Here is a 26,377-nt window from a genome sequence, read left to right as displayed (position 1 = left end):
TCACCGGAAATGGAACTTCAGCGCTAAAGCAGCAAGCAACATTCTCGTGTCGGTGGTGTATGTACTTCGCCGCCTTGGGTAAGATTAAAGGCTGCTATATAGTGTATTTTCGATGTTTCCCGAATACATTTACATTGGGAACGACGTCCGAGAACGGGTGGTCGACTAATGCAGTGTGGTTGACAAATTCTACATTGTAAGTCTTTTCATAGAAACTGGTGATGTAGCTCATCGGCTAACATTAGCAGGTAGGCCGCGCCGAAATTCCGGTCCTAGCTTCCCTAGCGCAGACATAAGCTAACAACTAGTTAACTAGCAAGTGTTTGTTCCAAGTTGAAAACAAAGACTACGAGGCCTTGCTGCATTTCGGGCTCCTGATTGGAGCCTTTCTGATTAAAGCTTTTCAGATCAATTCCCACAATCAAACTGGTCCAAATAGGCCCTTTGTGTTGTCTTGTAGGTATGTAGCAACACGCCTAGCAACAGAGACACGTTTTAGGACATTGCGTGTTTGAACTCTCCATCATCTCAATTAGCAACGTGTACGTATTTGTGACGCTCCTGTTTATGTAGGATTTTGAGGATTGAACCTTCTGTACGAATTAGACCTTAATGAAGCACAAAATGCTGGCAACTGCTAAGCATTAGCTGGCTAAGTATACAGTGTGACGCTCAAGCGAAGTAACTAGTTGGATATATCAACCATGTTGCGCGGTGCTTTTGTAAGTTATGCTGAATGGACTGGTGTTGCACTTTGTCGTTTATATATATGTTGTGCAGCTTCTTTGCTGAGCATGGTCATGTATTTTGTTGCCATTTTGTCAACATCGAGCTAGACACCTTTTTTAGCGAAGGCGGGGGAAAAAACTTGTGACGTGTGACGTGGCTTGTAGTGGTGGTCAGTCAGGTGGGTCACATACTGCGGTTGAAGTCAGTACTAATGCACGCTATTTAAGTGTTGCTCACGACTTTTGCTCCCTTTGTCCCTGCAGGTGTGCTGTGCCTTAGATGCCATGGACAGGAACGGCGCGGCGAAACTCTTTGTGGGTAACCTTTCCTTGGACATCTCCCAAGAGGACCTGATGACATTGTTTGCTCCTTATGGCCAAGTTGTAGGATGTAGTCTTCTGAGGCAGTTTGCCTTTGTGCACCTGCAGGGAGACACAGAACGCGCTATACGCGATTTGAACGGCCGAGATTTCAAAGGTCGAAACCTAGTGGTGGAGGAGTCCCGCATGAGACCCATGAACTCAACCCGGGTGTTTGTGGGCAACCTGAGCGCCCAGTGCACAGCGGAAGACCTGCACGAACTCTTCCAGACCTTTGGCAGAGTGATAGAATGTGACAAAGTCAAAGGTAAGATAATGTGTGACAACAGTGGTAAAACAGGCAGGCATTATTTACAGGCGCTAAGCAAACAAGTTGCAAAGCTAGCCCATTGGGAAGCCAATGTCCAGGGAAGCCGACAGTGCGGAACAAAGGGGTCATTTGTCCCGGGCCTAGGTAGAGAGGGGGCCAATATTGGGTTTCCATTACATTGTAGGTATTGAATCGGGGGCCCTTTCAGATTCTTGTCCTGGGCTCAGCAAAAGCTGTCAGCGGCCCTGCCAATGTAATTTAAATGTGGTTTACCATGCTGTAGACAACATGGGTGAAGTTCTCTTATATTATGGTGATTAGCAGTCCAAACAACATTTTACAGCATTGTTTCCCCAAATGTTACTCCAAAGGTTGTCCTGTGTATTATCGCCTCAACTTAATGTAATGGACCATGTGTGTATCTGTCTCTGTCTTGCTCCAACAGCCAGGCTGTCGTCGTCTGCAGGCTACGCCTTTGTGCACATGGAGCGCAAGGAGGACGCGCAGACCGCCATCGAGGCCCTGAACGGCACCACCTTCAAGGGGCGGCCCCTCTCCGTGGAGCTCTCCAAGATCCAGCCTAGCAAGCCCGTGACCGTGACCTGTACCATCCCCTGCGTCACCTGTGGCAAGCTGGGCCACTACGCGGGCGACTGCCCGGCGGGGAAGGCCTCCAAGGAGCACCACCAGAGCCAGGCTGCGGTGCTGGCAGCAGCAGCCGCCGCTGCAGCGGGCCTCCCCCTACAGGTGTGCAAGGCAGCTTTAACATCACCCCCAGGCTACATATTGTTAGGTCCTTCCGTACTTGAAATGCTGCGTACGATTCCGTCAGTCATCTTATTATTATTATTATTATTTGTGTAATGGTGCCCCTAATTGGTTGTGGCACTGGGCTTCAGCACAGTATTTTTCAGAAAAAAACTATAACCTGAGGGTCTAACGGCCGTCCACGTCACGTCAGCTTATCTCGCCGGAATGGATACCCTGAAGTGGCCATTATTAGGTTTTGTATTGGTATGCCCTGGGAGTTATGGAGGGAAGCTATGTTAGCTAGCTTTCTAGCTCTCTAGGCGCGTCATAATGATGCTGTGTTTTACAGGTGCAGCAGAGCGTGCACAACTCCTTCTACAACACCACCAGCTTCGACCCGACCCTCACGGCCCTCAAGAACCTGACCACCCAGACCACGGACGGGCAGCCGGTGACGGCGGCGATTTACGGCGCACTGGCTAGCCAGGTTTATATAATAATAATAATCATTATTATTGTTATTGCTGTTTATGATTTGTTGTTATTATTATTATTATTATTATTATTATTATTATTGTTATTATTGTTATTATTATTATTATTATTATTATTGAGTGTATTATTATTGCCATTATTAGGTGTACGGCTCAGTGGCCAACCAGGTGCTGGTGGAGAACGATGGCCCTGACGGCCATTATAATGGTAGGAACGGCAGGAACCCGGCAGTGGGCCAGACTCCCGGCTCGGGGGCGGCGCACAACAACCCGGCCTACAGTGCCAACCCCGCCCTCAACAACGCCGCCATGGGCCACCCGTCCGATTCCCAGGCGCAGGCCATCTTTGAGGCGGCCCGCGCACGCTTCTTCGAGCAGGGGCAGCAGGTGCTGGCGGAACAGCAGGCGTTGGGCGGTCGGCCCCCTGAGAGGGAGAGGGAGAGGGATCGGAGCCGTAGTCCCGTGAGGCGGAACACTCCGCTCCTGCCCGACCCTGTTCCGAAGCCCTACGGCGGCGCCCCTCCCCAGCAGGCACAGAGGGGGGGAATGGCGGCGGGTGGGCCAAGGAAGGCTCTGCTCCCCACACCACCAGGGGGGCCAGAGGAAGCGCCGTGTGTTGATGAGGATCCCATTACTAGGTAACACAGTCTGCAGCCAATGGTAGTGACACGCCGCACACACTTGAATCAAAGATAGTTAACGATCCTCTGTCTGAATTGCTTTTGAACACCAGGTACATTCTCAAACATTTGAGAATGCAAATTCAGTAAAGAACTGTAGGCAAAAAATAGACAACTTGTAGCCTAACTACTGAGTAGAAACGAAATGCTTCCCCAGCTTGTACAGTTGTTTGTTTATTTTAACACAGGTATATTTAAGGGTTACCTATTTTACATGAAAAAAAATGAATAGATCTCAATTCTCAAAATAGGGGTGCATCTCTCGAAAGCTTAGTTTTTAACTATGTTAGAAACTTTGTTGGTTGCAATGCAATTTCCCATTGGCAACTATACAAATTGCTAACTGCTAACAATTACGCTTTTGAGAAATGCACCCCAGATGTGGAAGTTGTTGGTGTGGCTGTAGGCTGAGCTGTTGCAGTTTTTGAGCACAGGAAAACGGAAAGCAGCCAATTATTTTTGACAAGAGCCGACACTCCAATTTGGGTTGATGGCAAAAACAAACTTGTTTCCACTAAGCCGATTTTCACACCAAAATTCCTACCCTTTTAGTCTTTGGTACTGAGCCAACACAAGCCAACCCTGGCTTAGTCAAAACAAACCACTATTGTGCCGTTCCTACACGCGTGCTACCTGCCTAGTGGAAACGCCCCACTTGAACTGAAGTGAAAGACACATACATACACACACACACACACACACACACACACACACACACACAAACACACACACACATACATACACACACACACACACACACTGGGTTGAGGGATTGGCAGGATGTCCTGAGCTTAACCAATAGTGATGATTCTCCTTGCATGTCACTGTGAAAAGAAGCAAAATAGAAGCATGAATATATAATCCTGTAGGCCCTGACGTGGCCTAATGGTAAAAAAGCCCAACTGGGAATCTCCAGGGCACTCGATTACTACGCCCGCGATGCGGTTTCAATTCCGGCCCGGGTCATTTGCCCATCTTTCCCCTTCTCTCTCTCCCCTCTAATTTCATGTCTCTCCTCCACTGTCCTATCAGAAATAAAGGTATAGAAAAACATAAAATTGGCCAGAAGAGTTACAGTAAAGAGGTAATACTTGTAATCGGAAAAGCTGCAGAACTTTAATCGGCAACTAGCTCTTGATGCCAAAATAATCTTGTCAATCTATTTTTTTTCTTGTTTTTTCCCCATTCCTTCCCTTTTCTTCCTTTCTTCCTTTCTTGTCTCCACCCCAGATGCTATGCTGAGTACTATCAACAGTGCCAGCAGTACCAACAGTATCAGCAGTACGCGATGTACAACCAGTACCAGCAGTACGCATACCAGCCGCCACCACCTCCACCCCCAGGCCCTCCGCCAGCCTCAGCCATGCCCCCTGTGCAGCAGCACCAGCAGCAGCCCATGCCCATGCCCCCCCAGCACCACCACCAACAACAACAGCAGCAGCAGCAGCAGCAGCCGCCGCCGATGCCCCAACACCATCAGCACCACCAACAACAGCAGCAGCAGCAGCAGCAGCAAATGCCCCAGTACCATCAGCAGCAGCAGCAGCAGCAGCAGCAGATGCCCCCCCAGTACCATCAGCAGCAGCAGCAGCAGCCCCACCAGCCCCAGCCGCCCATGATGAACCCGATGGAGGGCCCCCCGGCGCACTACATGGCAGCTGGCGGTCCCCACGCCGCCACACCAAGCTTGTATGAGCCGCCTCCACCACCACCACCACCACCCTCACACAAGGAGCCCCTCCTCCAACACCACCACCAACATCATCAACAACAACAACAACACCTTTATCAGCACCCACAGCACCAACAACACCAACACCGCCCTGAAAACCCTTACATGCACACTCCAGAACCCCCTTACCGATAAGTCACACATACAGTACAGTACAGCTGGGGGTGAGTGAGTGAGTGAGTGAGTGAGTGAGTGAGTGCATGGGAAGGGAATGGAAGTGCTGGATGCGTGTCACTGGTCCCATTAAAAAGAGCAGTAATGTATCGCTTAGGTTGTTGAAATATCGGTAATGACATCCTGAAAGTCTTTAGAGAGTCCTCAGCAAGCTAAAATGTTGGCGTGTGGATAAAATACTCTTGAAGTGCTTTCTATTCGGAGCGACAGGCACATTCAGTCTCATGGGTTCAGTTCAGTCTCTTAAGAGCTGAATTTGGTGTAAATGATAACTTTTGATTTGTAATATCCAGAAGCAACGGTCAGAAATCTCCCTTATGTGTGCCTTCTTAAATAACTTGCGGTGACACGGTTGTCTTAGCCCTTTGTCACCTCCACAGCCAAACAAACGGATGTCAAGGGTGGACTCAGGGGAACAACAAAGTTCCGCTGCCTCCTGTTTAATGTGTTCTAGAGTTCTGATTTTGTTCCTCAGTGTAGACCTTTTTTAATTTCTCAGTTTGAGTACCAAGGTTGATGTTACTTTTATTTTAGCGTGATCTCTTCTGACCTAAAGGACCTGCGTGCGTGCGTGCGTGCGTGTATGTATGTATGTAGAAGTGAGTGGTGTGAATGAAGTGAGATTGCTGACGGGGATTATGTAGAAATGGCATCCACAACCCTCTCATCTTTGTCTATTACCAGGATAGGACCACACAATACTGCATACTATATATAAATATATGTACAGCTCAGCTTGTTTCTTTTTCACCCTTTACCAGGTTTGGATCTGGCTTCCAGGGCGAGAGGTAGTCCACACACACACACACACACAAACACACACACACACACGCACACCGGTACACATCACAAGCGCATACACGCTCAAAAAAAATCTTACTGCCATATTCACTGAAGCGTCTGTGTCCTACACATAAACCGTGACCTTAGCTTCAGCCTCAGTCCTAGCACATTCCCTTCTAACGTGTGCACAGTCCTCCACAACAAACTTAACCAAAACCTTTAATTTTTCTGTGGCCGTTTGTAAAGGTGGGGGGCAAGTGTCACTAGAGGGGATTGTTTGGACACATCTGAAGCCTTGTGGGGGTGCGGACAGTCTGACTTGGTCAGGCATGATCCGTGTACATAAGCGTTTCCCCCGCTCTTAGCTGTCTTCTGCAACACGTAAAATGGAAGGGGATGTAGCGTCAGTGGTTAAATGCTTAGAACATAGCTGTCAATGCGTTATCGTTGGTGAGCAGAATGAAATGAATTCCTATTTGTTTTTGTTTATTTTATTTCGTTTTCTTTTTTTTTGCTTTGTGTTTCATTTTCCTTAAACCCACACCCTGATCAATGTCTGAAAGGAGCAGGTTGTTTTGAAATTCATGATTTTATTTCCCATGCCATTCTTCCTGAGTTTGGAAGGCCTTGCCACTGTCATTTATGTCCTGTTTTCATTTTCGCTTTCAATTTGACCACTTTAAATGTGCACAGTGTCATCTCAGATGCATATGAATGCTTTTGTTGCCTCCCAAATATATTCGATAATATAAACCGTGTTCAGCCCATCAAGGCAGACACTGTAAATGTCAGGGATTTGTGTTTTAGAATAAACAAGGTGCTTACTCAATTGGCATGCATGTTGAGCCAGCTCTGGCATACTATTAAAATAATTAAAACCTCTTACTTTACCATAAAACATCAAGAGCAAGGTTATTGTTTCCAGAACTATGCGCTACAGATAGGTTGACGGCAAGTCTCTTTTAGATGAACTTGTCCAGTGAGTGTAGGATTTGTACCTACGGCAGGTTTCCGTCTTTTTAGATGGGACCTCTGTCACTTCTCGTAGGAAAGAGAGACTGTCAAGTCATACTTGGTCAATCTCTCTTTTGGACCTCATCAGACGGGAATGGCACTTGTCCATATGAGAAACCCATCAAACTGAAAAATCTTAGAAGACTATAAAGAAAGATCCAAGACGTTTTATGGAGGGTGTGGTTGGCTGTGACGAATGACGGAGACGAGCCTTCTTTTTAAATCCCCTTTCTTAGTGTTAATAGATATGTGCGTCTGATGAGTGTGAAAAATGATCTAAAAGAGTCACTTATTGTCTCCGTACCCATTATTTGGTAGTGCAAACCTCTCGTTACGATAAGTCAACAAATTTGCAACTTAAGGTGCATGGGTTAATTAAACGAATCCTAAAGAAGACAAAGGTCCACAAGTATGGTTTGACAGCTCTACTATAACAAATATTTCTCAAACCCATAGCCAGTCAGTCGCATATGAGCATTTTTTCCCTTGTAACGATGCATGAAACCTGTCATTAAATGCAGACACATTACCAGAACACATCGGGTATGGAGTTTAAGTAGGGTGTCTTGCTTTTTGTCTTGGTTTGTCTGTGATGAGGTCGGGGAATAGGCGGTGACGTTACTTATGCACACAGCACCAGGCCTACACACACGCGTGAAAGCTGTATGTCGCTGGCTGTGTCTGTGATGTCTTGATTCTGTAGTGCATGACTGTTACTCTTACTGCTCTTCCAGCCACATTCTCCCTTTTCGCTAACTACAGCTCTAAAATGGCTGCCGAGCACCATGGACGCCCATGTTGAAACTGACCGGGGGGAAGAAAATTAGAGTCGCACTGTGGCGCGCGCACGGACGCACATCTCCTCCCCACCCACCCAAAAGGTAAAGCCCGCAGCCCCCCCAAACCACGCCTGCACACTGACCACATACCCTCTCCCCCCCTTATTGATCCCAAACTCCCTCCTGTTGGAAGGCTATGCCTACTGAGGCAAGCCCGCTTTATGTTTGCAGAGCTGTTCCACAGGGCTGGAGGGCCAAGACAAAACTGCCACAGAAACTTCCTTCCTCCCACCACACAAGGACCCCCTGAGAGGTGCGTAAGCCCGCCACACATACATCAAGCTATGTAGTCGGCTGTGCCTCAAGAAAAACAAAAACAAAATTACCACCACGCCCACCACCCTAGTGGGATTGCTTACCATGGCAACCTTGGATGACTGTCAAGGTTCCGATACCTATTGGTGTCCATTAGGCATATACTGTACACGCACAGTGTCTAATCCTACCGTGACATGAGCAAGGTTTTTAAGGCTTGCAACAATAGCAAGCAACAAAACAAATATTGTTAAGCGAGATCTCATTTTAAAATTTGTATACAAGTTATAATCGATCTATCTTTTGTAATTGGGCATTTGTACCCAGGTGTAGTGTGAATTACCTTCTACCGTAAGTGGCTGAAATTGCAAGCACTTCATGCAAGCACTGTTGTTGTTGTTGCTGTCTTGTTAGCTAAGACCGACCCTAAAGAACGGAAGACAATGGAGAGCACATATAGATGTGGAAATGCAGGAATTGTTGCATTGGCATTTGTTGTGTGGCATTTGGTGTTTTCTGAAGTGTTTCAGTAAGGTGAGCGACCAGACGTGCACTCAAAAGTGAGACGCAGCAGCTGCCGCCGCTCTGTGACACTGAAACGGAGCGCACTGGCTCTATGGACTCAAAGGGGTGGTCAGCAAAAACACGAGAAAAAAACAGGTAGGGCCTTGCACCGTCAGCCCACAAAACACCTCACCGCACCACACCGCACCATACCACACCACACTTGTACCATAGATCATTCCACCCTCTCTCATTCCTTTGAACCTAAGCCAAACTTCAGATTCCCAACCCTGTACCCACTTACAACAAGCCCAGGCCCCACTCCTCTATGTCCCAAAGCAGTGTCCAACACAACGCAACACACGCCCAAACCTGACTCTTCAGGAGATTGTAAGATGCTGTGATGATCACAATGCTTCAAGAAAAGTAAATGAATATAAATAAAAGTAAGTAAATGGATCCACTCATATCCGGTGTGCAGTACTAGCACCACAGCTCCCCTACCCGTCTCATGACGGGGCATCGTGATATGAATGACAAAAAGTGAGTTGGTCCAATGGACCCCATTGAGAGGCTTCTTTTTATTGCTTTCTCTTGTGTTCTGTTTGAGCTGTAGAGTTGGATCAGTTCACATTTTGTGTATTATTAAGAACACATGAATTTCACATTTTTTTAATTATTGGAGAAAGGCTCAGTTGTGAAAATTTGTACGGTTAAGAGCAAGATGGCAACATATTCAAGCGTCCAGCTCACTTTCCCTATCCCTTTCTCTTTTGATGAACATTTTTATGTAAGGGTATTTCAGTGTATTTCTGGTGAAATAGGCTCCTCTTAAGCTTTGGGTAGCCTTAACACTTTGTAATATTTGTTCTTTGTAAGACTCAATAAACAATACAGAAAGAAGTTGCTGTCAGACTCAGATTGTCATTTGTATAAAATTACATTGCCTTGTCTATATTTCTTTTTCTTTTTTCCCCTTTTTTTACCAACTTATGGTAATTGACCTTTTAATGGCTTGTCATTCATTACGTGGCTTCAGTCAGCCAGATTGTGCAGCTCTAGCGCACCATCTTCAATTAGAATCTTGCCTAGTCATTTCAACCTCGTGCCATAGCTTGCATGCGGTGTGTCAAACAATATTGATGAATCAAACTGAATAGAATGGGTCGTAATGGGCTGTTTTCACCTGGGTCATTACTTCTGTCAGTGTGTAGACCAGTTATTAAAAAAATAAACAAAATGTAGCAATACGGTCTGATACATTGCCAGATAAACCATTATGTAGCCTAATTTACACGTGGGCTTCTGTGCGCAAGGCGCAGGGCGAAAGTTATGACTGATGCAGTTTCAGTCAAAATGTAGGCTAAATGTTGATAGAACTCTTAACTTTCCGGCAAGTCGTTCTGCCGTTGAGGAGAAAGTTAGCGTCGCTTCAATGCTCTACTGTAATGGTAATACCGCCTATTGCCTTTTTAGTGAGTCACCTGTGACCGCACGATGAGTCGGCCATACAAATTGAGGTGCCGTCACGTGTAGTCTCTCGACCAGGGGTAGAAGCTCTGGCAAGCAGTTCGTCGGGCGGTGGGAGCAGCAACTTCAAGGAAGTTTTCGGAGTTGGTGCCTAAAATATACCCACACGGGCTTCAGAGTTCGCGGCGTAGGGAGTTTATGTTGAATTGCAGGCACAAAGCATTTTGATAAGGTTGTTGGAGGGATAGCATCCCAAAGCCAGAGGAGCCAAAATGATGGAAATGGAGACGCAAGTGACTTACCACCAAGAAACGTACATGAGTTCGACGGGCGAGGTGTACATGGCCCAGGAAGATGACTGGGACAGAGATTTATTGCTGGACCCCGCTTGGGAGAAGCAACAGCGTAAGGTAAAGCGTTTAAATGAATCAACTTCTTAACCCTAACCCATAAAGAAAGTTTGTTCGCCTCGGCTGCAAGGTGCCGGAGTCGGGCGACAAACTCCTGAAGTTCCATGAGCGCCTTCGAATACGCACGGGTGTCAAGCCATAGGAGTGCAATAAAGTGTCAGTGTAGCCTGTAAGCACACGATATTTGCATTTGCATGAAACAGAAGTGAGACCGGGTTTCATGATACGCATTTAGGTCACTTTGTAATGAAATGTAAAAATCCATGACAATAATTTCGGCTTCAGGGGCTTAAAGTTTAGTCAAAGGCATGACGCCATGTTCTTTACCCTGTGCTGTTGACACCTCCGTTCAGCATGCATTGGAAATTATGACAGTTGACTCCCCATGGAAGTATTAAAGATAAGATGAAGACGGTAACACAACCTTTGTGCAACATTCTGTCATTACGTGATTAAAGTTTGTGCGGTAGCCTATAATGATGCCAATGTCTGCTGCACTGAAGTTCAGTCGTTCCTTCAACTCTCACACCTGCAATACACACCAGTGGCATGTGTCAGGGAACTGACAGCAGCAGGTGGTGAGTGACAGAAGGCCGAAAGGGAAGCCGAACTGGACTTGTATAAATTGTCTAAAAATACCAGAAATATTCATTCCAGTCCATCCTGCCCCAATAACCCATTTTTTCAGGCCTGCAACATTTCTTGCCCCACCCTTTTCCCCCAGAATTAAACTAATTAACCTACCTAAATTCACACAGACACAAGAGGGTGCTCCCAAAGCCTGGGCCCATAGCCTAGGGTAAATGCACAGGCTGATGCATGTTTTGCATGCAATATGAAAATCTAACATGGTTATCAGTTGTCATATGCATTTGATCAGTGTGTCAGTCTGGTTCCAATTGATGGGATTTCATATTTCCAGTCCCTGTGCCCCCAATAGATTTCCACAGTTTGTCTCAAAACAATAAAGACACTAATTTCTGTTTTGTGAATGATGGGAGTTTAAATGTGTTGTAGACCAATACTAACCTGACAAAAGTCTGGGCTGTCATTCAGGCACAAGTAGGCCTTAGTTCAGGCTGATTGGTCTATTCAGTTATTTATTTTCCCCTCTGGACTAACATTTTGATTTTTACAGGACGATTCCCCTTGTTTTGTGACATCTGTGAAGTCGACGTCATTATAAACTGTGATTATCAGGCTCTTTCCCTGCGGCCCTGAAGTGGGCATAATGATTCACGTGAATCCATTATGTTGTTACAACCCAAAGTGAATGGTTGAGCTCACAGATTTTGTGTATGCTGTACGCTGGCATTGGTCGGGAGTAATGGACTCAACAGCCTGAGCCTTTCTGTCTGTGGTTGAGGGAAGGCCTAAATTATGTAACGGAGTACTGTGTTGCCCTTAAAATTGCTTGTAGTCAGAAATAGATGGTGGGTCGTTTTACCTAAGACGTTACCAGTGGAAGCAGAAATGTACAAGACACCCTTACGAATGTTTCAGTGAGTTCTGTTAACCTGAAGGGTATTGTAATATGCAAAAGTTGGCTTTGGTTTTGGTTATTTGTATTGATATGTCGGCTATTTGTAACAGCAAGGAGCAGCAGTTGTCCTGTGATTCACCTCTTGTTAATTATGGTATTAAAGGTGCAGTGGGTGTTTTCTTTAGTGTGTAGAACTACTCATGGATATGTGATCCAGATAGCATCTATAACACAGATTTGGCCAATGCCAACATGGCTCGGATATGTCTTTTATATTATGGCGAGACACTTTCACATCACTGCTAGCAGATTATCCTCTTTTTCTTGGAAATAACCTTTTGTTGGTGTGATTGTGCACCTGTGTTTGAGTACAGTTGGAGACACTGAGGCAGAGCTGTGCTGGAGGGCCAGAGAGAGATTGCAGCAATGATGGCTTGGTGCAGTGCCTGTACTTGAGGCTTCTCTCACTTCTCAGTGTGCAGTTGTTTGAAAGGCTGCCTGCTGCCGCCATTGGGCTACATTTGGCCCTGCCCCAGTGCTGGGAGCCACACAGCTAGCACTTTTCATGCCCACCAAATCATTTAAGTGCATCCACAGATGCAATTGCTCAAGCACTCTCACTTTTTACATGTATACACTTCTGAACTAATATCGTTCCGAGCAGTATGTGTTTTGTGGGTAGAATGCATTGTTTTTTGTTGTTAGGTTAGCTATTGAAAGGATCTGTGTTATTCCTGCTATTGTGTATGGTTTTTTATAATGGAAGCAATTGGTTGTGCAGCAACTAAGGAAGAACAGACACAGATAACATGACACTGGACACAAGCCTAATAAGAATGTAGAGCGGTAATGAGCTAAGTGAAGTTGTTATGTGGTAGGTAGTCATCTCCAACTGAAAGCGTGGCAGACTCCTGCAGTGGTGGAGGGAGGGAGGGGAAGTTATGTGGACACCCCTGACTCCATCTGAATGCAGTCCAGGCATAGCAGAGTTCTCGATCCAATTACGCTCTTGCATCAGTTATGCCGGTGGATTGTTTTCTGAAAACCCTCAACAGAAAGATTACACAGAATGAGACATTGAGACAAATGCCATGGAAGTGTGAACACATCTGTGTAGTAATCTGCATGAATCAAAACCATTCACACCTTTTCAAGAATAACGGAAATATATCTCTGGCTGTGAACGCCATGCCCAGTTACAGAATTTAGATATTCAATCTTCCATGAAGAAATATTTTTTAGTGTATAACATATTTATATTATTCCAGTAAAGGAACCATTTCTCGTACCTAAAATTAACTCATGATGTTCTGCCCTATTATATGAAGGCATCCGTTAAGAAAAAAAAACAATAGAATGCTTATGATTGATAAATCATTACTAGAGCACCTTTATGCATGCTGGGAGTGTGCGAATGGAAGATAGACCATGTCCCATGAAGAGACAGCCCAGTGGGGGTCTTGTCTGTGGTTAATTGAGAGGGTCCGAGCTGGGGCAGGATCGGATAGGGCAGGATAGGGTAGGGTGGGATAGGATAGGATTGAGTGGTGGTGGTGGGGCTGGTTGGTTGGGGGTGGGGCGGAGGATATGAGAAAGTCATGAGTATGATCAGATGGCAGTTGCTATATCTAGAAGAGGTGTCCTTCTAGGGCAGCTTCTATATACTACCCAACGTAAGGATGTGCGGGTGCTGGAGGCTGGGGTGGGGGTGTGGTTGGGATACCGGCTACAAGATGGGTCACTGTGCAGGTATTATTCTTTTTTTTACTAGCTAGACCTACAGTATGGTCTAATTGGTCAAATGTACCTCAAGGCAATAGTTCTTCGTGACAACATTTTGTTTTAAACAAATCAGGTATTTTATGTCCTAAAAAGGGATAAAAATCACAAATGAGGGCATTAATTTTGTCCCTCAGTTGAACCTGTACAGTAGGTAGGCAGATGGTTATTTACTTGCTGGTGAATAAATAAAATTGTAATGCTCTTTTGAACGTGGGCACAGGCGCTAAATAAAACGACTTGTAAATCCATCTGGCTGCCCTTTTTAGTTTCACATCTTGGAAAGAAATATGTGCAGTTATTTTGGACGCGCTCAAGCCACACAGTAAGTGCTGTAAGCTTCAGTAATCATGATCAGTGTGTTTCATTGGAAGGAATCGTGTTAATGTGCAGATATGAGTCCTCCTGGGATATAGTGCCAAGTCCTTGTTGTTTTGTTGTGTGGCAAGTCTGGTAGAGATTTGACAGTCACCACACCACACACCACACCACACAGCACTGGTCTATTCCACCAGAGGAGGAGGAGGGCTTGTTCCCGGTGACCTGAAACTGGACACCTATCCTTAAAATAAGGCGGTTGCAGGTGTTGTAAATTCTCACAGGCTGTTTAACACATTTTGTCCTTCAGACTCATCAATCACGGAGCTTGGCTCCTCTTAATGAGGCCTAGAACCTCTCTGCTCTCTCTTGCTCGCTCTTTCCCCATAAACACTGTGAAAAAGAAAGTCTTATTGATCATCATTATTGATTATAAGGGCCTAACACTGTCAGGTGACTTTACCGAAGTGTGTCAACTGTTGTGTGTCTGTTCATGACTATAAATTTAATATTGGATAGTTGGCCTATTAGTGTAAGTTATTTAGTCGCTGTTGACTTCGTAGGATGTTGAGGAAAGACTGCTGAAAAGATTACATACCGATCAGTTTTATTGCCCAAGTGTTGGTCATTTATACAAGGCCTGGGACCTTGCTAAGAATTTTGTAGATATGGGCTCTATAACTATGTAATAACAGGGTAACATAGCAATCTGTGTGCTCTGCTAAATACTAACAGGGGCATTTGTAGTTGTTCCAAGTGATCAACACCTCCCTCCCTCCCTCCCAGCTATAACAAAATGGTTTTGAATAGCTGTGATAAAATAAAGATCTTATCGTAAGAAACATATGTAAGACATGAAAGTTATTAATATAAACGACAGCAACAGTTAGACTCCCACATCGACGTAACCAGAGTTGCTAATTTGTAAAGTGACCAAAAAAAGAGCACTGGCAGTCACCCAATCAGGTCAAAGACAATTAGTCTGCTTTCCTGTGCCAGATGTAAAAGGGGAGGGGCTTAACAGTGGCAAGTCATGTTTGTCGGTGGTCTACAGACTGTCACCTAGGCCAGTGGTTCTCAACCTTTTTTTGGACAAACTCCCCCGTGACCTCATCATGAACCTCCCAACAACCCCTTCACCTCATCATAAGCCTTCCAACGCCCCTCTTTGTATTTGAAAATGAAATAGACTAATACCAACCTAGCCTCTCAGCTGCCTCCTTCTCAACGCCCCCGAGGGTTCCCAGCCACTCGCTGATAAGACACTAATCTAGGGTGTCTGGATGCACAGCTTGTTAACACAGTGGGTAGCACATGTACCCTCCCCAAGCCCAGTCTTCTTGAACACATTATAACTTTATTATGTCTGACTCAATCAAGTGACTCAATCATGTTATTTTAAGGGAGCAAACAGGTGTTCTCGTAGACTGACTGGGATTCTTTGATAACCTCTTATTCATGAGTCATGCAGCCCTGGGACACCTGTTGTTCATAGTGTCTTTATGATCTTACTACATCAAGAAAATATTCTAATGCGGGGATCAATGTCCAACAATAGCTGCAGCAAATATTTGGGAATATTTGCTGAGGTCAACCAGAATGCTTCTAGATGTGAATAGTTTATTGTCCATGCAAGAGGCCTATGTAAAATACAATTTCATCTGTGCCATTCATGTGATATAACACAAGATTAGATGGGATATTGATACGTTTCCTACATCTGTCAACAAGAGCTCCTTTTTGCGCACCATGCCAAGCTCACTAACATGCACATGTTTAATGTTTATGTTGACTTGATTAAGGAGTTCGAAATGGCCAGAGATTAACACGTCCTAAGTATAGTGACATAACGGGGCAGTTTTGTTGTTAAGAGCTTTAGCAAAGGAACCATAGGTGATTAAATGTGGTTCAAAAGGAAGAGTTGTAAATAATGTGTATATATACCCATTAAAAATATTATTCATGTTCCCGAAATATAGATGTTGCAGTTTAGTACAGAATAGTTTTTTCACTTCAAAACATTATTTTTTTTTCCTCAGCCAAGCCACTGAAATGCCAAATAATTAAGCTGCACCTATGATAATGCAGACCAACTCATCACTGGATTGTTCCAGTGTCTGAAAAACACACACATCTACACACTGACATGATCACCATTTCACACATGCACCATGCCCAATGCACAAATCACCCAGCCAGTGGCATTGGTTGGCACTGGCTGAGCACCGGGGTGTCCGACGGCTGAGCAGGCTGACAACAGCTGACCAACAACTGAGAGGACCTGGCCTCAGTCTGCTGACCCACTGATGGCACCAGGGCCTCTTACAGCTTTGGCCGGGCCAGGTACAAAGTCATCTGAAGAGAGCCCCCTCACCCAAATCATGTAATGTAATGAGGAGGACATATCTGGGCCCCTCTGCCTGGGCCTGGGACAGCTGACCCCTCAGTCCCCCCTGTCAGCTTCCCGGGATGGCACGCTGCGTGCCTGTGGCCGAGCGCTAATCCCGGCAGATCCTCGGCCCTGTGCCCCACTGGCCCGTGATGCCCTAGCCCAGCTAGCATGCACACCTACACAGGCCCCTACAGCTCCATGCTAATGCTAACTTTACTTGTGCCAACTCCCTTAGGACAGGTGCAGCTCTGCCTCTTACTTCCACACCCAGTGGCAAAAATAATCTCAGGCACTCACCTTAAAAAACTGTTGAAATGCAGTACAGTACTATAATACAGTTATTACAGTATTGCAGTAAAGTCCTATTACTGCCAGAATTGAGAAGTGGCAGGGCTCTGTACCACTGGAGTAAGCTTACTGGACCACTTAAAGCACTTGCCACACCAATGAACTCCAAACACCTTATCAGAGAGAGTGACTTAATGCCTGACAAGATTGCGCTTCTGTTTTGTAGTAGTAGTTGTATAGTAGTAGTGGTCTATAATGTTACAGTACTTACCTCTACATGATAACGGTTATTTGGTCGATGCCCAGGAGGGTGATTTCAAGAATGTGGTTTAGTCATAAACCGGGACAAATGAACTCTGATTGAACCCTATCGCACCTAATAGAAGGGCCTTGTGGCCTTAACTGAACACAGTTTTCTGCACACCCAAAATCCCTCTTGTTGCTCTTCTATTTTTTCATGGCTGGGCTGCGTTTCAACTTCAACAGTCCTCACTAGACTCTCCACAGAACAACAAGAAGGATTTTGGCTGTGAGGACTCCTCACGCCGAAAACTGCAGTCAGCCTTTGTCCTGCACCTTTTCCTGAGATGTGCACAATCTTCACCTTCAACTTAACCTTTGAACAACATTAAACTGTACATCAAGTCTGAGGATTCACTTTTGAGTTAACTTGACCAAAACTCTGCCACCACATTTTATTATTATTGCTTAAGTACATTGAATTTGGGTCAAATATTTTTTGCATACCACGTCTGTACTCTACAGCGAACAATATACCTAAACTTGGTGACTGACAAAAATACATTTAAATATGTCCTCTGGACTGTGAATTATGGTTGAAATATATATATATATATATATATTAACTATTGTCTGTAGACACTATACATAATACATATCAACTATTTACACTTAATTGTAATTTGTAAAATAGTTATTGAAAAGGGTAGAAAAAAATGTATTAAAGACCTTAATAGTAAACAATAGTTTTCCTCTACTTCTAATAAGTAGGCCTTCTACTTGTATGAGTGGATGCCCCTAATATGCTGGATCTGTGAGCTTTTCTGCTCTGGCTCAAAGTTTGTGAGTGGCAGCCTGAGGAATGCCATGCTCTCAGCTGTCTGCTGGTGTCCCATGGCTACCCGATATAGACTCCAGTGCTCTCTGCTCCCTGTGGCCCTCCTCTGCCCCCCCACCTCCCCTTTCTCCTCCGCCCGTCTACCCCTCCAACCCATCTCCCTCCTAGGGGCCAGTGGGGGTTCTGTGTTGGGTGTGTGTGTGTGTGTGTGTGGGGAGTGCATGGTCTAAAATTGGGCATCTGTGGCAGTAGGAGGTGATTTGAGGGGTGGCCACCTGCTGCTGAGGAGGCTCCTCTTCCACAGCCCTTACATCAAATTACATGGCCCCTGGGCATTCTTCAGGCCCCGAGCGCCGGCCTGCGAACGCTCTTTAGGGCACTCGCTCTCTCGCTCGCTCTCCTGCTCGCCCCCCACCCTGAGCCTGCCTGCCTGCCTGCCGACGGCTCCCTTGCTCTCTCTCTCCCTCCCTTTGACTCCATGACTCCCCCCTCACACCAGGGCTCCCCTACACACACACACACACACACACACACACACACACACACACACTACTGCCACACACGGCTCCATACGTCCATACATACATGCATGGCAGTCAGGTGACATTTCCTGCTCCTGGCCCTTAACCTCGCTGACGTATGTGTTTCAAACTGAGACAGGAGCCCCAGTTTTACCCCACACTGCTCCTCAGCCACACAGTACACTGTGCAGAGGCAGGCCCCTGCAACACAAAACAAAGCTAGAGCTAGAGTCCATTCAGCCTTTCGCCATGTCACACGAATATCTGAGAGCACTCACCAAGAAGGTGGCATCTTTAGCGCAGGCTGACAAAATAACCGTTTACTTGATTTATTTTTTCTTTACACGTTATGGTAAATGCTGTGGGCCTAGACATGTAGCCTAATGCGTCATTCGGTGAGGGACACAAAGGGAGCAACCTGGAGCTGAGATGGAGATGATTGGAATTACAATAGCTATTAAAACGTCATTAGATAAAAGAGTATGACTCAGGGGCATGTCGGTACTACTGATGTCTAATTCCATTGGGATGCAGGCAGGCCTTCTGGAAAGCGGAGTGGGACACTGGCAAGCATGCTTATGCAGTCTTACGGATAGATGAATCAACTAACACACTCATACAGCCAACTCCTCAGTTGCAAATCTCTGTTACGAAACTAACTGAATAACTATTCTCTGTCTCTTTGCTCTCCACAGACTTTCACCGCCTGGTGCAACTCACATCTGCGCAAAGCTGGCACACAGATCGAGAACATTGAGGAGGACTTCAGAAATGGCCTTAAACTTATGCTTCTGCTGGAGGTGATTTCAGGTAAGAGGCAAAATGGGAAAGGGGACAGTAAAGGGGGCTTGGAAAGTGCAGAAAAAACGTCAGTGTCTTCCACTGAAGCCTTTCAGTGCTGCTTCGGCCTAGCGTCTCACTGCTCTGCTCTTCCGGAGAATCTGTCACTCAATACACACACACCACTTACATATATAGAAACAGCTAATTTTAAAGGAGTGCTATTTTTATGTGCTGTTATGGGCCTTTAAAAGTAATCCGTTCGCCAGTGTAATACACTGGGTATAACCAGGTTGACATTTTTCAAATGTTGTCAGTCAATAATCGAGCCATTGACCGAGAAATTGTAGCTTACGTAGACATGTGTGACGCTGACTGACAACAGAAAATTGTTTTTGAAAAGGACACTGTTGACACAAACAGATCAACACTGTGTAATGTGAGAACAGTTTGAAGCAGCACCCCATTAAAATGAGTGAACAGCAACAGCAAAAGTTTTAAGCAAATCATGTCAGTTATATTGTATACTGTACAGCTTAAAGGCAGAGTATGTAATATTTTGAGTAGTTTATTTCCAGAATTAATGTTGCCCATTCACAAAAGTTCTCTTTTTCATTCGTTTTTACCACCACCATTGTTTTTTTAGTTATTCACTATTTCACTGAGAAAATTACTCTTTCTACACATGAAGAGGTGGATCTTCTCCATGTCTGCTATTTTGAATTTCCAGTAATAGACATCCTTGGCTGCAAAACTTCCTATACATTGGTTAGACCAGTAAATGTTATTTCATGCTTTGCTAAATATTAATGAAAATTTGTGAATGGGCAGCATAAGTTTCAAAAATGAATGACTGAAATGGCATACTCTTCATTATGAAACCAGTGGTGCTTTGCAAACTCCTCACGTCTGTGCATTAGTTTGGTAATTTGTGTGTGTGTGTGTGTGTGTGTGTGTGTCTGTGTGTTGACTTTGACAGGCGAGCGGCTCCCCAAGCCCGACAAAGGCAAAATGCGCTTCCACAAGATTGCCAACGTGAACAAGGCCCTGGACTTCATCTGCAGCAAGGGTGTCAAGCTGGTGTCCATTGGTGCCGAGGGTGAGACATTACCATTACCAATCACAATCGTCACGCGAAATACGTGTCACAACACATCACATCACCAGTCAGTCTAAGGCTAGATCTTCCAAATACTCACTGCGGCACCCATTACATAGGCATGAGTGCTAATAAAAATAGATCACTAAGTGATAATTGTAATACTGTGTAATCAAATTATAGTCCCAAAGATGCTTTTCAGTTGCACAAACAGAAAAGAACCATACAATATGCAAAAGGCATAGCAAGGAGAAAGATGAAATTTGAGGTTATTAATTGAGAATGAGTTAACAATGGGAAAATAGCTGATTAACTGTAAGTAGTTAAGTGGAGTACCTACATATGGTAGCGTTAATTTATCAACAATGACAATGTAATCCAATTGATCAAGCCTATGCCCTTCCCAATACTTACTGAGGAACCCTTGAGATAATCATGTGTTATAAAGAAAACAAAGTACAAAGTGACATAGTAATAGACACATGTAGATTATTACTGATAACATTTATGCAATTATTTTTCAAAAGATGCTTTTGAATCACACATACAGAAAGGAACCACAAAATAACCAAAGTGAGTTCACAATTGGAAAAGGGTCAGAGTTCCCTCTAAGCAGTTAAGTGGAGTACCTGTGCTGACAATATGTCGTCAACAACAATATTAACAACTGCTCTGAAGGGATACCATAATACGAATTCATATAATAGATGACAGTCTGGTAGACTACAGCACAGCACTGGGGAAAGGCATCACTCTGTATTTTTGAGTTAGCCGTCTGTCTCTTCAATTATTTCCTCTTGACTCATAATGGCCAGCTGTAACTTGTGTTGACTCTGCTCCTACACCGTGTGTCTTCAGAGATTGTGGACGGTAATTGTAAGATGACCCTGGGTATGATCTGGACCATCATTCTGCGTTTCGCTATCCAGGACATCTCTGTTGAAGGTACAACTCTTCACCTTTTGTGTTAGAAAAGGATTGTAGTTGTTAAAGTTGCAGTAATGTAACAACTATCAACAAACTACTTTAGTTCTAGCATTGGATTGGTCTTTATGATTTTTGTTTCTCGTCAATAAAACTAGGTTAATGCAGTAATGATAAGTATGGGATTTATTGAAAAGCTTTTTATGAACTGCCAACCCTTGATATAAAAATGGGTTTCCAATGTCTCAGGAAGATCTGAATCTTTTTAAGAAGATCTGCATAGAGTGATAGAGTTTCTGCCACCTTATGTTGCCTATTTAATAATATATATCTACATGTAGTAACATCTATCGGATCCATCTATTTCTATTGAACAGTTATTTTGTCTTGCCGTCTGCCCTCACAGAAACATCTGCCAAAGAGGGCCTGCTGCTTTGGTGTCAGAGAAAGACTGCCCCCTACAGAAATGTCAATGTGCAGAACTTCCACATCAGGTGCCTGCCTGCCTGTCTGACTGATCTGTCTAGATCTGTATCTGTGTCTCCACATCTGAAAGAAACATTGTCCACCTTTTATGCAGAACTGCTCACTCTCCACAGAGGTGGAGATGCCTGCTTCAGAAAGTTACCTGCTATATATTTAATTGCAGTATTTGCTACATATGTAATTACATCATTCCTACCTGAACCAGCTTATTGTCATGATCACATGAGCACAAATAGTAGCCACCTTCAGCCAGCTAGCAAAATGAGTGAAATATACTACACTGTTAGGCCAAAGTAAAAAAAAACACCAAAAAATGCATAGATCTGGTGAGTTCCATGATGCCTGCAATATTCAGGGTATAGGCGGTGGAAAAACACAAATAAATTTCATACTGTGATTTAACACATACAAATTAAGCTCTTGTTGTGATAAATACACATTCTGACCACTAGGCAGGAGATAATTCCTCGCAGGATAGGTTAACGTGCATATTTACACAACATGTTATCTGAAGCTGGGATCTCCATCGCTGCTTGACATCCATCTTTGCCCTTCTTATCTTTACCTGTTCAGCACACACCCTCACATGTGCTTTCCTGCCTCTCTGTCCAGCTGTGTTTAAAGGGCTTTGACCTGACATTCTCTCTTGCTATCTCATGAGCCAATCATCATAGTTTCTTCACCACCCCGTGCTCATCCCCCTCTTTTTTTCTTCTTCTTTTTTCCCTCTTTCCTCCTATCCCAACCCCAATCCACCCACCTCTGCACCCCTCCCTTCACCCACTCCCCCTCCTCTCTTCTCTCCTCTCCTCACCTCTCTTCACCCCTCCTCCTCTCCTCTCCTCTCCTCTCCTCTCCTCTGTTATCGTTGGTCTGTGTCTCAGCTGGAAGGATGGCCTGGCCCTGTGTGCCCTCATCCACAGACACAGACCTGACCTCATTGACTACTCCAAACTGCGCAAGGTGCTCACCCCTCTTCCCCCTCTCCTGCTCCTGCTCTTGCACGCCTACCTGACCTGCCCTACCCTGCCCTGCCCGCTCACTCGCCCACCCACTGGCCTTCATGCGTCCTCCCATTGCATTCATTTCACCCCCCCAGCCTGAAATGTCTGACACTCACCCATTGACATTCACTGTTATGGTTACAAATGTCACACAGTACATTTTGCAATGTTAATTCAACATTTAAGGAGTCGATTTAACATCTTCTAAAGTGTATTTGGTTCCAGAGTACTCAAAGTGTTGAATTAACACTACATTTGTTTTACTGTGCCAGACCAGAGCATGCCCATGGACATCCTGATGTTGGGCATATTTATGCATCTCTATTGCTTTAGTGTTTTTTCTGTGAAAGGGGTGCCAACTGTATTGGCAGCAGACATTTGTCTGATGATGTTGGAGTGCTGTTGTTTTTGTACTACAGCACAGTGCTCTTGTAGTGTGATTTGGTTTTAGAAAAAGGGTCGTTTTCACTGCGTATTGTCTGCTGTATTTTCCAGACCATTTCAGCTACTTGTAGGTGTCTACATACAGTAGAGAGTCCGTCATTAAAAAATGCCCATTTTTTGTAATTTTAGTGGCAGTGTATGTAAAGGTGAAGAGATTAAAAAAAAACTTCATTGCTTTTACAAAGACTCTCTGCACGTTTGACCATTTAGACAGTCTAATAATACACAAGGCAAACCTTTATGATGTGATCATTTCATTACAGTTAATTTTAAACAAGCACTTAGATTAATTGAAGGGTGTGAAAAAATACTGTGATCATCCTCCAGAGGGAGCAGTCACACTGGTGATGAACAACCAAATTAGTTCTAGCCTTGATATGATGGTGTTGTCTGACGATGACTATGTCTGGAAAATATTGCTATAGAATTAAAAATGTCACAGCTACTTGCATGAAGTTTGATATTTGCAGTGTAACTTAATTTCAAAAGAACAATTGGTTCCCAAAGTGATGGCTTTACATCAAGAATCAAACTGTTCTGACACAATCATAAATGATGCATAGTGTGAATGTATTTTTTACCAATGAAAAAAAAAAAACGTCTATTGCATTTTCCCTTACATTCCCTCACATCTTGTCAGAGGAAGTTTATTGCAATCACATAATGCATCATGGACAGTTTCTGTCCAACTCCGATAAAAGAAAACCAAAATGTTGATGCTGTGTCCTTCAGTGTGCTGTCTTTGTCTGATATACATAGGTCATGTTACTCACAGGATTTGCCGTGATTGTGTGTCATTTTTGTGCTTGTCTTTTTCCTTCTGTCATGCCTTTCCAATGTTCTTCTTTTATCTCTATGGTTGTAGGATGACCCCATTGGTAACCTCAACACTGCTTTTGAGGTTGCTGAGAAGTTCCTGGATATTCCAAAAATGCTTGATGCTGAAGGTATTGTATAGATCAGTACAATCATGGATTTGCATTGGAAACAAATTGAATATTTGTAATTATTAAAACCTCATTGATTTATGTATACATATATGTATATGATTTAATCCAACAAGTAACTGATATAATTACATACAAACAGCATTGATGTGTTGTGCAAAAATAGCATTAAATGGTCACACTTTTTGCTTAACCGTCACACTTTCACACTTAATCATGCTAACTGAAGTCTGAATGTAAAAAGTGATATTTTTATTTAAGTGATAATTGTTCTTTTTTTGGCTTGTATCAGATATTGTGAACACACCCAAGCCTGATGAGAAGGCCATCATGACCTACGTGTCCTGCTTCTACCACGCCTTCGCTGGTGCTGAGCAGGTCGGAAAACATTTCAAACTTTTCTCCCTATTAATCTTTTCCACCGTGATGTCGAGACAAGTTCAAGTTTTGAAGCGAAGCTTTATAGAAAACAGCAGGATGTACACTTATGTCTATGCCACTGGATGCAACTTTTACTGCTTCAAATGCGTTGAATTAAAGGTGTCTGACGTCAAATGAAAAAGACAAATTGGTAATTGATTTATCATTCTATAATTTAACCCATTTCTTCATGTAGTATTCTGTAGTTTATAGTTATATGGATCATATAGTTCTATAGTTACATGATTTGCAGTGGTAAAACTACAATACTCTTCCAACCGGGTTTGAATGACGTCTTCTCTTGTCTTGTATGTATGCGACAGGCTGAGACCGCAGCCAACAGGATCTGCAAGGTGTTGGCTGTCAACCAGGAGAACGAGAAGCTGATGGAGGAGTATGAGAAGCTGGCCAGTGAGGTGAGACTTCTGCTTTTGTGAGACTGAAATGAACTCACCCATTGGCCCTCTACGGTGTCAATCATAGTTGGTTAAGGCTTGGGAGTGTGGATGAACATCACTTAATCTCCTTTCAGAGATCTTGAAATACAGTATGTCCTTGTAATAGATGTACTTACAATCAGATGTTTTCTTTGGTTTGGATAAAGCGTCTGCTCGATGTAGTCAAAGTGAGAAATTAGGAGAAACACATACAGTATACTCATGATATTCCATGACAGTCCTTCGGTGTCCTTTGGTGCAATACCATTTTAGCTATGCTCCTCTTGCAGTTGAACAACACAATATACAATACACACCCTTCCTCCTCCCCTTTGCCTTTACTCCCATCTCTCCTCCCCATAGCTGCTGGAGTGGATCTGCTGCACAGCCCATTTTTGTACCATTTGTACCTTCTTCTCCATGCTCCTTTAGCTGTTGTCCAATACTGTTATACCGTTGGCATTACACTGCACTAAAGTGCCCCTTTGGGTCCCTTCTGACCTGGCTTCTTCCTCCCCTCCTATGCTTATTCCCCCCTCTCTCTCCACCATAGACCACATACAGCCCACACCCAACTCATAACACCCCCCCCCCCACACACACACACACACTCTTACCATACACACGGCCTATATTGCCCAACACACATAGTACATTTTCTCTCCAAAGTTCATAGCCCCCTCCCACACACAACTCACTACACTTTTTGCACTTTGAGCACTATTGCATCCACCCATCCATCCATCCATCCACCCATCCATCGACCCACCCACCCATCCATCCACTCATCCATCCAGCCATCCATCCATCCATCCAGCCATCTTTCCATCTTTCCATCTATCCATCCATCCATCTATCCATCCCTACCCATCCCCTGGTTTGCTGTTGTTTCAATGTTGTTATTCAAATGTACACTGCACTAAAGTGTAATTTTGCTTCTCTGCTGGCCTGGCTTCTCTCTTCTCTCCCCCGTAGCTGCTGGAGTGGATCCGGCGCACCATCCCCTGGCTGGAGAACCGCGTGGCAGAGCAGACCATGCACGCCATGCAGACCAAGCTGGAGGACTTCCGCGACTACCGCCGCGTGCACAAGCCCCCCAAGGTGCAGGAGAAGTGCCAGCTGGAGATCAACTTCAACACGCTGCAGACCAAGCTGCGCCTCAGCAACAGGCCCGCCTTCATGCCCTCCGAGGGCAAGATGGTGTCGGTAAGGACGACGAATGATCACCTATCCACTGCTTTTATAGTGACTGGTAACTTTACAACTTAAATGTGAGGCCAGGCACCTTCATTTGCTTCATGATAAATATCCCTACTCTTCTACATATACTCTCCTTTGCACTATACTGTACAACTGGCTCTGTAGAGTGTTGTAATAGTCACTTGAGTTATACACACAAATCAAGCACCAACTAGCTGAATATCACTTTAAGTTCACTTCAAGTTAAACCCTCCATATATACTCTCCATATATATTACAATACATCCAGTACCATGGGACAGTGCTACAAGGC

General features: G+C 44.5%; 2 protein-coding genes across 6 annotated transcripts in view; both read left to right on the top strand.

Annotated features, from left to right (window-relative positions):
- Positions 1–11: 11 nt before the first annotated feature.
- On the top strand, positions 12–9,487 carry rbm14a (RNA binding motif protein 14a). Of its 5 annotated transcripts, none has more exons than XR_010035535.1 (7): positions 25–196; positions 993–1,356; positions 1,805–2,106; positions 2,459–2,596; positions 2,748–3,241; positions 4,514–7,867; positions 7,997–9,487. XR_010035535.1 is itself a non-coding variant. In XM_063203711.1 (7 exons), the coding sequence occupies exons 2-7, from the start codon at positions 1,014–1,016 to the stop codon at positions 5,979–5,981; spliced, it is 1,767 nt and encodes a 588-aa protein (XP_063059781.1). In that variant the 5' UTR covers positions 25–196; positions 993–1,013; the 3' UTR covers positions 5,982–9,487. The 5 variants fall into 5 exon arrangements, 3 of the variants coding, with proteins under 3 accessions (XP_063059780.1, XP_063059781.1, XP_063059779.1); XR_010035534.1 differs by having other exon boundaries at positions 7,959–9,487; XM_063203711.1 differs by having other exon boundaries at positions 4,514–4,972; positions 5,951–9,487.
- Positions 9,488–10,109: 622 nt separating this feature from the next.
- The window catches only part of actn3a (actinin alpha 3a), a 23,047-nt gene continuing 6,779 nt past the window's right edge, over positions 10,110–26,377 (top strand). The window contains exons 1-10 of the mRNA XM_063203704.1: positions 10,110–10,464; positions 19,019–19,133; positions 20,083–20,202; positions 21,061–21,147; positions 21,533–21,620; positions 22,497–22,575; positions 23,926–24,007; positions 24,300–24,385; positions 24,751–24,843; positions 25,840–26,070. Coding sequence (XP_063059774.1) covers positions 10,327–10,464; positions 19,019–19,133; positions 20,083–20,202; positions 21,061–21,147; positions 21,533–21,620; positions 22,497–22,575; positions 23,926–24,007; positions 24,300–24,385; positions 24,751–24,843; positions 25,840–26,070 — 1,119 coding nt within the window. The 5' untranslated portion in view covers positions 10,110–10,326. The remainder of the gene's footprint in view (positions 10,465–19,018; positions 19,134–20,082; positions 20,203–21,060; positions 21,148–21,532; positions 21,621–22,496; positions 22,576–23,925; positions 24,008–24,299; positions 24,386–24,750; positions 24,844–25,839; positions 26,071–26,377) is intronic.

The sequence above is a fragment of the Engraulis encrasicolus genome, chromosome 7, assembly GCF_034702125.1.
Source record: "Engraulis encrasicolus isolate BLACKSEA-1 chromosome 7, IST_EnEncr_1.0, whole genome shotgun sequence".
Taxonomy (NCBI): domain Eukaryota; kingdom Metazoa; phylum Chordata; class Actinopteri; order Clupeiformes; family Engraulidae; genus Engraulis; species Engraulis encrasicolus.
Note: the sequence above shows the minus strand (reverse complement) of the source record. Positions and strands in the feature narration are given on the sequence as shown.